This window comes from Neolamprologus brichardi, chromosome 10 (genome assembly GCF_056152115.1).
Source record: "Neolamprologus brichardi isolate AB-2024 chromosome 10, ASM5615211v1, whole genome shotgun sequence".
Taxonomy (NCBI): domain Eukaryota; kingdom Metazoa; phylum Chordata; class Actinopteri; order Cichliformes; family Cichlidae; genus Neolamprologus; species Neolamprologus brichardi.
This window is the reverse complement of record NC_142113.1, coordinates 31,938,872-31,952,545: the sequence shown is the minus strand read 5'-3', so window position 1 is coordinate 31,952,545 and position 13,674 is coordinate 31,938,872. Positions and strand designations below refer to the sequence as shown.

The following is a 13,674-nucleotide window of genomic DNA, read 5'->3' as shown; positions in this document are numbered from 1 at the left end:
TATTTTCAAAAGTAAGTAATTACTTAGTTACTTTGTTACTTTTTAAAAACATGATTTACAACCTGAATAGGTGATAAAGTGATAGATTTTTCAGCCCAATTCTACTTTTTCTGCATAATCATCATACAAAATGTAATCAAATGGAAAAGTCTCTTTTTAAAACTTGTTTTATTAGTTTTAATCTTTTAACTTTATGCATCAAGCAAAAATTAAATTATCTGCAACATTCTCTGACTGGAAGAAATTTGTTTAATATTTAAACTTATTTTCTGCACATTCCAGCACATAAAATAAAATAATGTTTTTTTTGTGTTTACACTCAGTCTTTCAAATAGATGCAAGTAAAACACAGCAGAAAATAAATAAAAATAGACTAGCGGTCCTGTTGCTCTATTTTCACCTGTAAAGCAGGAGTGGGGTAGGCGGAGGGTTACCCTGGTGCAGGTGTGCCGCGGTCAGTGGAAGAATCCGCGAGATTCTCTGTGAATTTCCCATTACGTCGTTGCGCACTCGGAGCTTGTTTAGGGTTTTTTTTCGCTGTAAAAAGAAGTTTTCTTCCCACGCACAACGGACACTAATGTTTTTGTCACTTTTTATGGAATCAAACTCAAAGTAAGGTCAGTACTTCCACGCTTTAAACGCTGCACGCTCATACTCTCTCTGCACTCGATATATGATCCATTGTTGATCTGCACACAGCTGTTGTCACGAACGTCGCACTCGCTTACGTCACTGTCATGAGACATTCTCGCAAAAACATCACGGTTTTAGTAACGCAGTAACGCAGCGTTCCTACGGGAAAGTAACGGTAATCTAATTACCGTTTTTGCAATAGTAATCCCTTACTTTACTCGTTACTTGAAAAAAGTAATCAGATTACAGTAACGCATTACAAGTAACGCGTTACTGCCCATCTCTGGTGCACAGGAGATCTGCAGGGATAAAAACACTGTTGTCCAATCACCTCAACAAGGAGCGCAGCCCGAGTACTCCCACAGCGTCCCAACGAGAGGTGCACAGCGTTCCTGCAGCTTCATTTTTTATGTAGTGTTTAAAATAGCAACACCCAAAAACACTTATCAGGTGTGGGGAAGCAGACCCTGTCATACCAGAGGCCACGCCCCTCTCTCAGGTGCAGCCAGTCAACTTCCTTGTTTCTTAGTTTGTTTCTTCTCAGTTCATTTCCTCACATCCTTTCCTTGTGTTATAGTCCCTCCCACCAGTGACACGAGAAGAGAGGAGTCGAAGCCACAGGTATGTCATGGCACGTAACGCTGACTCACAAAAATCCAAATATCCAAACAATAACTAGGGCAAGAATTCCAAACACTAGGAATTTTCAGAGAGGAAACACAGCTTCCAGGGAAGAGGCTACAACAGGTTGAACAATATTCAGTCACAGGATAACGAGATGAGAGACAACAGGTGGGACGCACAGCTGAACACTATAGACATAACAAGGCAGGGGAAGGAAACGCAACACAAGTTACCAAAATAAAGCAGGAAGACAAAACTAAATGAGGAACGAGGGTTACCTTGACACCGGGGAGGAACGGGGAAGACGGGGAATATAGAAAGACAAACGACAAACGACAGGACTTGGACAGAAAGGAAGACAAGAGGAAAACAACTAGAAGCACATCAGCTGAAACGAACAAGAACAGAAACAAAGAGCCACAGAAAAGACGTCTTCATTACTAAACAACCACTCAACCAAGTAAATACCAACATTACAAGGACAACAAGACACAAATGATAACCAGGGTATGCACAAGCCCACAAGGGAGATGTTAAAGAATAAATAATAAGTCACGTGACAAACACTGGCTGACCAGGTGCAACCTTTGGATAGATTTCATATCACTCGTATTCTAAAACACAAATGCAGAAACATAATGACTTGCAGCTCAGATGGTTGCCCACTGGTTACATTGAATTTCTCTGTATTGACTGGAAGCAGCTGCAGCGACCAACAGGTCTCCCAGAAGTTATGAGTGGGAGGAAACCAGTCTCCAAACAATCAAAGTCTGAATAACTTTGAGGCTTGCAAAGGTTTGCAAAGGTTTGCAAAGGTTTGCAAAGTGCAGTGAGTCTGCAGTAATGAGCGTAACTCAACACCAACCTGCCCGTTTACAATAACGAGCTGGTTGCCTGCTGGTTGTATTTTGGTTATATTCCTGTATCAAAGCATTTTGTCATGAAACTTTGCAGTGAAATTGTCGTCCTGCAGCAACTACGTCACTAATTGTGGAGGAATCGTTGAATTACGAATCTATGAGGTTCTGTCTGGATTCTGAATGTAAGCAGTTCATTTCTGTGCATGTAGACGGCCACAGATTTGTGATTCCTGCCAATTTATCACAGTTAATGTCCAGCTTGACCCCATTCAAATGCAAACTGATGACTGCAGTGACTCACAGGTTCGAGCAGGTGAGCCGTATGCTGAAAGGCTGATGAGCTGTTTAAATCAGGTAAATTGTCCCTCAGTGGGAACTTCCACACCAGACCCACCAGTTCATACTAATAAATATATTTTCTGTAGTTTCTCAGACTTCACTCCTGTCCGTGCAGCTGACAAGCTTTGCAAAAATAAAAACACTTTTTTCAAGCGATGCACGAGAAGCAGCCACTACCTTCCAGCTTTTATTGGAACAATAATCGGAGAGAAAAATGATCATCTGTGTGTGAAGAAACAGTTCTTCTACTAAAATAGCACGTTATGTCAAAAACACCTTTCAGGATGAAAAATAAACAAAACACTTGACCTTGAAACGTCATCAGCTTTGTTGAAATGACAAAGAGATCAGCTGAATGACATAATCGCCCGTCCCACTGGCTATCAGAGAAAGATGTTTGAATATTTCTGCAAATCTAATGCAGGACAAAAAGCTTTAATGACGCACTAAGATGAAAATTCGCCTGCGGCAAATCTGTTGCTCGAGCTCTGCCGTCGCTCGGTGAAAATTGTCTAATGAGCCGACCAGCCGAAGCACATTTTCCAGGCCTCCAGCTGTTCAGCAGCACGGATCACTCTGCAGCCTCGGCAGCGTGAGCCGAAGAAGGCGAGGAGCGCTCCTTAATCTGGGGTGGCACCGGTTCTCTCAGCTGATAACACAGCAAAACAAGATGGGAGGCGTGACCCCATCTGCACTCCGGCACAGCTCAGAGTGCAGGTCGGGCGAAGAAGATCAAATTAAAAAGACGCTGCAGGAAATGTAAGTTTATGCTGAGTGAATGTGGCCGCTGCTTTCTCACAACAGCCGAAAAGTCCTCATTTGTCTGTTTTTAGGGTGTCAAAGATTGACTTTTAGTGACAGGAAAGTTTCCGGAAGAGCAGTCGTTGCCCCTCTTGGCATCTTGGTGACGATAGTGGCTTTGACTTAGACTGAAAATAAGTTCTCCACTTTACTCTCCGAGGCAGAAAGACTTGGACTCGAGTAACCCTCTGCAGAGTCTTACTCTTAAAAAAAATACAAACAGACAGTTGGGACTACTTTGTCTGGAATAAAAAGCCTCATTAATGCCTGGCAAAAAGCCCCAGGGAGTGCTTTTTGTTCAAACCGAAGAGTGCCTGTCTCTTTTACTTCACCGATTTTTATTTGCACGTCGACCAGTTTTACACTCAGAGACAAAGAAAGCCATCAAACTTCGGCGAACCAATTTCACACATGTGATTACTCATGCCATCGGAACGATAGCGCCGCAACGATGATGAAGAAGAAGACGTCAGCAAATGTGAAAACTAGATGAAACAGGAAACGACATCAGATAACGACTCCAGTGTGCCGCCGTCTTCTGTGACGATTAAATTGTTGAAAGTCCCACGTTCAGCTTGGATCGCGTTTGATGCGATCGTGACAAACACGATGTAGGTATGGGAGCGGCATAAACTCGAAAGGATGTATAACTGCTCACATTTTGATCTTGCCTTGTCTAACAGAGATTGTTATCTCCAAAGTGAAAGTGCCATTTAAAAGTTGCATTTTTACTGTATTCAGAATGATGTGGCAAGTGAAGTTTTCTTTATACGGTCAGAGATTTGCACATTTTCTCCACATTTTGAGTCAGACGTAAATATTCTGAGACTCTCGAAACTATGCAAATATTGTGTTGGTCTCCTTTTGCTGCCAAAACAGCCCCGACCAATCGAGGCATGGAGTCCACTCGAATCCTGAAGGTGCGCTGTGGTATCTGCACCAAGATCTTAGCAAAGGTCCTGTAAGCTACGAGGTCGGGCCTCCATGGATTCGACCTGTTTGTCACTGAGATCTGGAGAATTTGTTCTCCTCAAACCATTCCTGAACAGAGACGGGCAGTAACGCATTACTGTAATCTGATTACTTTTTTCAAGTAACCAGTAAAGTAAGGGATTATTATTGCAAAAAAGTAATTAGATTACTGTTACTTTCCTGCGATACTAAACCGTGATTTTGTTTGCGAGAGTGTCTCATGACAATGACGTGCGAGCGTGCAACAGTAACGGTCGTGTTCGGATCAACAATGGACCGTGCAGCGTTTAAAGAGTGGAAGTACTCACATTACTTTAAGTTTGGTTCTGTAAAAAGTAACAAAACATTAGCGTCCACTGTGCACTCTGAAAACTTCTTTTTACAGCGAAAATGTAAACTTCAAGTCCGAGCACGCTGCCACGGGAATGTGACATTCACAGAGAACCCCCCGGATCCCCCCACTGACATGACCGCTGCGTCACCGGGCAAACCTCCACCCGCCCCACTCCTGCTGAACAAGAGCGACAGGACTTAGTGCTGCTGAATCTTTGATTTAATTTATTGTTTGCTGTGTTTTACTTGCATTTATTTGAAGATTGAGTATTTTATGTGCTGGAACATGCAGAAAAGGTTTAAATGTTAAACTAATTTCTTCCAGTCAGAGACTGTTGCATATAACTTAATTTTTGCTTACAATGAGCATAAACTTAAAGGATTAAAACTCATAAAACAAGTTTTAAAAAGAGAATTTTTAATTTAATTACATTTTATATGATGAAATATGCAGAAAAAATAGAATTAGGCTGAAAGGTAAAAAGTAACTAAGTAATAAAGTAACTAATTACTTTTGAAAATAAGTAATCAGTAAAGTAACAGGATTACTTTTTTGGAGAAGTAATCAGTAATGAGTAACTAATTACGATTTTCAAGTAACTTGACCAACACTGCTGCTGAACCGTCTTTGCTTTGTGGCGCGTTAAACTGCTGCAGGAGACCACAGCCGTCAGGGTGTGCGGTTACCATGACAGCGTGTACATGGTCTGCAACAAAGCTCAGCTGGTGATACGTGCCAAAGCAAGCAGGACCCAAGGTTTCAGAGCACAAACATTCCTTGACACGGCCTCGCCTCCTTCCCATAGTGCCTCCTGGTGGCCAGTGTTTCCCAGGTAAGCGGCGCACAAGCACCTGACCAATCGCGTGATGTAAAGGAAAACATGAGTCATCAGACTAAGGCACCACCTAACGTTGCCACCACTCGTTCCTTCCTTGGACCACTCTTCCCACCCCACAGGAGCTGCAGGTTTTTGACGCTCTGACCCATCTATCCATCACATCGCTCAGATCCTCACACTTCCCCCTTTTCCTGTTTCTAACACATCAACTTTGTGGACAGAAAGCTCACCTGCTCCCCAAAGTCTCCCACCCACTAACAGGTGCTACGATGAAGAGATAAATGATGTATTCACTTCCCCTATCAGTGCTCATTATGTCACGCCTGATCCGTGCGTATATATTGATGCAGATTTAGAACAAGGGCATAAACTCATCATCAGCCTTGTAACATATAAATAAAAGTACATTATCTTGAAATGTGTGCGTAACCTTCTCCGTGCTCCATTCACCCTTTAACAAATGTTTGCAGTGCAGATGAAAAGTAATTGAGTCCAGCGATCCTCAGCCCGAGGGAGCAGAGGACTTCCTGTTTCCCTTTGAAATGTTTTTTACTCAATAACTGTCAGATTCACATGAAAGTCCGATTTTTCTCAAACTGCCTGAAGCCAAGTGTATAGAAACCTTAAAAAAACCTCCTACATTTACACTTTTCTATTATTAACTTACTGCTCCATGACATTGTGTTTTTTGGGAGACACATGCATTTGAGATAAACTTTGTTTTAAAAGAGAGATGAACTAACCATCAGCACGAATCCTGCAGGGATTCAGTTTTTGTTTAATGACACATTTTGTTGGGATTTTTAACATTTCTGAAACTATGCGTCATAAAATGAAAAAGGAGGAAACTTCACCAAACAGTTGCGGCGTGGTTGTTGGCAGTTAGCGGCTGTTGCTAGCAGAAATAGCTAAAAAGAGGGTGATGCATCAAATGCATGCTTGTGATTGCTTTGGTTGCTAGCAGATTGCTGCGGTTGCACTAGCTTGCATGAAAGATGGCAACTTGTCTGCAAGTACACGCCTACTATTTTCGCAGGACTGGACACAGGTGCCAACAACCTCCAGTAACGATTGTTTACCGGTTGAAAATTACTCTTTCTCCTGGCAGCCGGTGGTTGGCAGGCAGTCTGCAGCTCTCGCCCTGTGTGATCGGAGCTTGCAGAAAAAGGCACGTCATTAACTGTATCTGTAATTCCAGTGTAAAGACTGGGAATATTTCCCATAAAATCAATGGACAGTTAGCTACTGGTGCACTGGCAAAAGCCAATGCTCATTGTTATCAAGACTCTTATTAAAAATTATACTGAAATATGAACATGTGTTGCTAGTGAAGGAAATCCGGATTTCTAATTCAGCTTGTGGAGTTGCTTGCGTGTCAGGGAGGATCCAATGACCACTGCACTGATTTAAACAACGCCTTTTTATTTTGGCATCTTTGAAAACTACTCCATGAACGGCAGTTTCAGATTCAAAATGAAGAAAAATATAAATACTCAGGATGGATGTTAACCTCAGTGCGTAGCCAGAGACAGAAGCACAGAGCGCTCAGCACAAACACAGGGCTGGAAGAACTGCCGCCAGAGCAACGCCGCCCGGTCAATCACAGAGATTGATCAGCAACAGCCCGCTGGATGAGATGAGCGATGGCTAATGAGTAATTATTTACTTTCTTAAGTCTGTTTACTGCGAGTTAACAACACCAGCTGCTGTTCCTTTCTTTTTCTTTTTGGGTATGCCCGATCAAAACACTTCTCCTCAGCCCTGTGCGACATCCCGGTCTCTGCTTTCTGTTTCTTTGTACTTCTCTGAGCGTCGTTCAGCACGTTCTGTGGAGCAGAAGAACCAAAACAAAACAAAAGCTCACTCGTAGTTGCACAGATTTACACACGGCACACTTTGAGAGAATGCAAAGACCTCGGGCCCAACAGAACGACAACAACAACAACAACAAAACCAAATGAAAGGCAGGTGTGTGTGAGCGGGACATCTGAGCTCGGCAGGAGAGACGGGCGTAGGAAGGAGAAGGCAGAAAAACAAAACCAGCTTGTTCTCCACAGGCGAACATTGTATACATTTCTGTACATGCTAACTCAGTGGACATCCTCTAACACTGTTATTTTTTTTGCCCTTTTTGGTATAAAAACACATACTGATGTACAATATAAAAAGAGATTTTCCTTTTTGTAAAAGAGCAGTGTTTCTCTTCTGTCAGTGTGAATCATCTAATGCTGCAGCGACAAGGTTACATTATTTACATATACAACTGTATAAAAAAGAAGAGTTCCTCCTGTGTACATGTAGTCAAAAAACAAATACATCAGTTAGGTTCAGTTTTAGTGGTGAAATATTTGTGAAGGTCCTTTAATATACAGCGACCGAGAAGCTGGAGACAGCAGGAAGGTTGGTACACCGACTCTGGAAAAGGATGTGACATACGCAACAACTGAGACATGAATAAAATAAATGCTGCGCACTACTGTGACTGCGTTTAATAGGAAATGTCGAGTTCCTTTTCGGTGCATCGATGAAAGATCTTCACAACTTTGCACTTCCAGTTATTGCATCTTAAAATGTGCTTTAAGATGTAAAATGCCTCGATTTGTGCCACATTTACACATCACAGGTGAGCGATGTTTTCATACCACCGGCTGGCTGCCCGACCCAAACGGAAACAGAAACCGAGGGGGAACTCAACGCATCGTCAGTGAATGCTTTTGCTGATGTATTACTACAGCCTTGCAGATATGGTAATTAGGCAAGCTTCCATACTTGCTGCCGCAGATTTAATTCTGCAGCCAGACAATATTGATACTACACAATTCTGCCAGGCTTGATGGAAAACACTTTCTATGTTAAATTGAAGATAGTCTAGATAGCTTTCGACAATATCTGTGCAGTATCGTAGGATGGTTTTGGGAATTTCCTTCTGATCTCAAAACACTACATTGAACTGACACAAAGACCGAGTGATGCACACGAGATGTCCTTTGGTGCCAGCGGCAAAAGTGAGCCTGGTCTAACCCACAGACAGACAGTATGAAAGATTGGCACACCAACTGGATCTGAAAAGCAAAGTCACCCCAGAAATAGGGCTGTGCGATATGACCAAAATCTCATATCCTGATATAAGACATCTATCGTCCGATAACGATATAAATCACAAAAATGTAACATTTTCTGTAAATTCTGTGAATCTCGGGCAGCTCGACTTGCGTGAAGTGTTTCCAGCTGCGCGTCAGCTGGAGTCGAGTGTTTTAACCGATGTATGAAACGATACATTTTTAGACATAAGTTGTAACGGCCGCCGTTTTCTTTGTGAGTATTTATTACACGGCGTGCTGCGGGGAAAAGCCTGTTCTAATGTTTGAGTCTAAAGTTTATTTTTTAGCTCCTGATGGCTCTTTTTTTGCTTCTCATCCGTAAATACTCTGCATACTCTTTCACGTGATTCAGTTTATTTTGAAAAGTCTCAACAGGATCTTGAGCTTTATTGTGGAAGGTTTATGTGGAACATAAACAAGCGGACACGCGATGCTGTTACCGTCGTCGTTGCTAACGACAACGCATAAAAACAGGCGCTTGTCCGTCCGTAGTGTGGTTATATTAAATATAAGAGAAAGAGAGAACTTTAAGAAATTAATATAGACACTACAGTGACCATCAAAACAATGAAAAAATATTGCCGTAAACAGTTTATTTTGCGACACCACGAAACAAACGATAGCGTAAAATGAAACGATAGATGTTTTTATATCGTCATCCGATATATATCGTTATATCGAACAGCCCTACCCAGAAATGCCTGAAACCTGCATTGCTTTTAATGGCCACCAGGGGGCGATACTTCTAGAACAACAAGATGGTGAAAACAATCAAATTAAAGCTTCACAGACTTCACTAACCACTGGGCAGTCATGAAGGTTCAATTCACCTTTCATACTGTTTTAAGTCTTAATTTTGATGCCAACCATAAAAATTTAAAATAAATTTAGATTCTGGTTGATCATCGCCTCCAAGATCGCCCCCTGAGAATCCGCATGAGCATCTGGATGGATGACATTTGATGACCTCTCCTGTAGCTTTAATGATGAGTTTTGACAACCATTAGAATAGATCCAAGCTACTCTTTCCAAGGGTAGCTGCTAAACCAAACACCCCCTTGTGTATTTCTCTTGGACGCCAGCACTTGTGACAAAATGGCGGTACATGACTGGATATTTTTGAGCTAGTGGTTCAAGATAAGCAGTGGAACTCAAAGACACCGGCACATTAAACTCCACAGGATCACGTTACACGTTTTAACCTCAGATTTTGAGCATGTAAAGCAACACAAACTTAAAGTGATACATGAAAAAAACAAAGCCGGCACTTCCTTTTGCAGAGTCAGGTGTTGACAGCGGGGGGCGCTACAGTCAAATATGGAACAAAGGTCTTTGCATTCGCACACAGGGAAAGATTTGTGATGAAACACAACTGAAATCAGAGATCATAATACTCACTGATGCCAAAGAAAGTCTGGGTGATGTGCTTTTTCTTGCCACAAGTGCATCGACGTAAGGCACAGGCACAGTTCCCCTCTTTCAACAGAGTGGCTCGCTTTAGTTTTTTTTGTGTATTTTTTTTTTAAATCTTTTTTTGTCCTTTTTAAAAAAAATGTCCCAGTGCAAGAAACAAGTAGGGTGACCACCGGCGAGGTTCGAGCAGCTCACGTTGGATGTTTGTGTTTTTATATGCGAGGTTTGGAAATATCAAAGCTGTTGCTGTTTTTCGTCATTTTCTTCAGTGTTAGGACGACAGATGCTCTCTTTTCAGGGGTCAGAATTTATGCAGGCAACAACAACAGTTAGCATACAATCAATACATGAGATTAAACAAAATATCCACAGAATTCAAAGTTAACACAGTTTGCTTTAAATGTTTAAAGATTTCGAACAGATCAATGCTTCAGCCTCTGGTGCCTTGTTCATGTCATATCATCAGGAATACAAGAGTTAAGATTAAAAGATTAGGCCGACAAAGTGAGTCTAGACTGGAGATCTGAACCAGAGACCTAACACAATCTAAAACTCCAACGCTCTGGACGTTAATGGACCCTGTGGCAGAGAACAGGAATAAAAAGATCAGAATTCCAACTTTAGAGAACAAAAGTTGGAATTTTGATGAGTTTTCTTATAACACAAAATGCTTTTAGGTCACTCTTATTGTGGTTTGGTGCTATATAAATAAAAGCCACCCCCAACCACTACACCCATGTGGAAAACATGATTGTTCCTGATGTGGTTTTATTATGCTTTGAATGTTAAGGGAATGATTTCCGTGAGAAAAACGTAACCACGGGATCAGCGTGCTATGGCCTTACCGTTCAGGATCACCTGAAGCATGAGGCCACCGCACTAACATGTTCTTCCACTTGAAACATCGCTCTTTGACATATTTTAGGATGTCCAGATGCACAATTATTTTAACTGTTTCAACTGAAACACCCCTAATTTCTCTTTTTTGGCTCACTTAGATTGACTCTGACGGAGACTAGAGTAACTACGCTGGCAGTTGATGGTTGCTGGACTGCAGGTGACCATATTGTGGCGTACTTTCTAGACTGGCTGATCTCAAGGTAAAGTTATCTACATTGAAGAGAAAATAACTTCAGGGTCCCGAGAAAAACTCAGAATTCTGAGATACTAAACGGGATGTGAAGGAATCCCTTCGCATCCCGTTGAAGGACAAAACTTTTTATATATTTAATAAAAATTCTGCAAATTCAAAGAATATGAAAAGATTTGCTTTAGAAGAAAACAAACCGAGCACTTTGCAGAACATGCAGTTTGTTTCTTTGAAGCCAAATATTTTTTTGGAAAGAAGCGAACAGAAGCTCAGCTGAGTAAAGGCAATATGACATGAACATGGCTTCACAGTCTGATAAGCATAGCAACTTGCACACGGTCTTACTGTCACAATTTAGCATCAACATATCCCCACAAAATCAAACAAACTCATAAAGGAACTGTGACAGAGGCACGCTGTAAATGCTGTTGAACTTAAAGAGTTTTGAAAGTCTTTGCGTTCGTTTTATGTCCCGATCGAACTCTAGGAACATTCGCCATCAGTAGTTCTCAAACTTTCTTTCAAAGGCTGAAAAATGTTAGGACCCCACAGTTTTTGGATGCATATACGTGTATTTGTTTTATATCAAACATCAAAAATAAAAGGATCCAAGTGGAATCTTTGTGAAACAAAAGTCTTTCCGGGCCGTCCTTCCCTTCAAAAATCATTTCTCTAAATTAGCGCCCACCCTCTAGTTTGAGAACCACTGGTGTGAAGTTTAAAACCTTAACTGAAGCAAGCTACAGGGAAGGAAAGAGAAGATGGAGGCAGAGGAAAGGAGGTGATCACCCTAGTGATTCTCGTACTGAAATGCTCTTGACAGAGAAAGGGAACACGTCAGCGTCTCTCAGTAACTCTCTGGAGATCCTCCTTTTAGTTTCTACCAGGAGGCTTCTACAAGCAAACAATGTGTGTGTGTGTACCATGTTCACGTGTTAAAATATGTGTGGTGTGATTACAGATCTCTGCGTATGACTGTTAGGATCACACAGATATATTACAAATACTGGCCTTTTGTTAAATAGAGTCAGTTTATTCCCAATGTGACGGAGACCTCAGCTGTATTAAAAAACTTTTTCTTTGTTTCTCTTTGTTCATGTAATGATCTCTACGTGTGAAGAGCTTAGCGGAGACTTTTAGGTTCTCATGATGATCGACTTCAACTCATGAAATTAAGGGAAAGAAAAAGGTTGCATTAAACTGGAACATGTCAGGAGCTTAAAACATATCGTTTGGGCCTAAACATCAGTCTGTGATTGTAAAGTGTTTCCATCAGTGTGTAAGTACAGTATCTATGATTGTTTGTCCATCAGCTCTGGCAGTCTTTGTATTTCTGTACGTGTTATCTGTGAATCAGTCCTAAAGGCAGGCGATATGTGTACATCTGTCTGTTTAGCCCGTCTCTCTTTCAGGATGCGTTTGTTTATTTTTGTACGTATGAGTCCTAGAGGCAGACGTTGTTGCTGATCTGGCAGGTGGATCCGGTGCCAGCCTGGGACAGGAAGAGCCTCCCGTTGGGGCAAACGCAAACCTCGTAGACAGTCTGCCTGGTCCCAGAGGACGAGGAGCTGGTGGAGGCCTTCCCCTCCGGCAGCTGCAACAGCCGAATCCTCTGAGCATCCAGCGAGATCTGCCGTAGAGGGAGAAGAGCAAACTGGTGAGATTAGGGAAAGTAAAGAAGAGAAATGAAATGGGTAGAGATGTAGAAACAAAGCAGATGGTTGAAAAGTCTGGAAAAGACTGCTGCAAAAAGTAGTTTGCTTGCATCCACATGTTGAGGTACATAGTGCTGAAATTTGAAATTATAGGTTGGTGAGGTGGCAGAGTTCAGCTCAGCACAGTCCCCATCACAGCGAGAAGGTTCTGGATTTTGCAGGCACATGGAGAACATGCAGAAACGTGCATGTCAGAATAACCAGTTACTCTAAATCGGTCAGCTGTGATAGTCGGCAGCAGGTTCTGTATGTTAGACCTGCGATAGATGTGACAGCTGGTATAGATTCAACACCCCCCCAAACTACCTTCAGTTAGATAAGTGGTTAAGAAAAAAGATGGATTTATGGGCAAATTGGTGCAAAGACCCATCTGAGTTAGCTAACCCAGTTAGCTGAATTAGCTTTGTGTTTGTGTTTGTGAAAGATATCACAACTGTTTTTATGAATGTAAAGCATAATAAATAAAAAGCAAGGTGACTAAATGCTGCCCTGCTAAATGAGGTATTAATATTTTATTAAGACACAATGCAGTTAACTGTTGGTTCTGAGATGCCATGCAGTCACCCACCACTCGTTGAAGCTAGCTGTGACTGAAAGTTGTAAAACAGCAATGGGAATGAAAGCCTTGCTAACCAGGACTGTTCTGTAGAGCTAAATAAAGACTGGCTGTATCATGGTTGTGTCAGGAAACTCCAAGCGAACGTACATACTCGTTAGCAAAGAAGGCTACTTCTGCTAGCACAGCTAATGTTAGCTGCATTAAGTAAACATGCTATTTGTGGGGAGAAATTGTCCATTTCATTATTCTCAGACTATTTTCTGAGTGTTTTCTTACTTTTAGATGACTCAATATTGGGATTTCTTCCTCCCGCTTAATCAAATATTAATCAGTTGCCAGGAGCATCCACACTAAACACTTAGAGATAAGAGTCTTAGCTGTCTCAGAGAGAAGTC

At 41.7% G+C, this 13,674-nt stretch overlaps 1 protein-coding gene across 2 annotated transcripts in view; it reads right to left on the bottom strand.

Moving 5' to 3' along the window:
* Positions 1-6,806: 6,806 nt before the first annotated feature.
* Positions 6,807-13,674, bottom strand: part of sgcd (sarcoglycan, delta (dystrophin-associated glycoprotein)) — a 484,520-nt gene continuing 477,652 nt past the window's right edge. For both annotated transcript variants that reach the window (XM_006785143.3, XM_006785142.3), the window contains one exon: positions 6,807-12,635. In XM_006785143.3, coding sequence (XP_006785206.1) covers positions 12,450-12,635 — 186 coding nt within the window. In that variant the 3' untranslated portion in view covers positions 6,807-12,449. The remainder of the gene's footprint in view (positions 12,636-13,674) is intronic.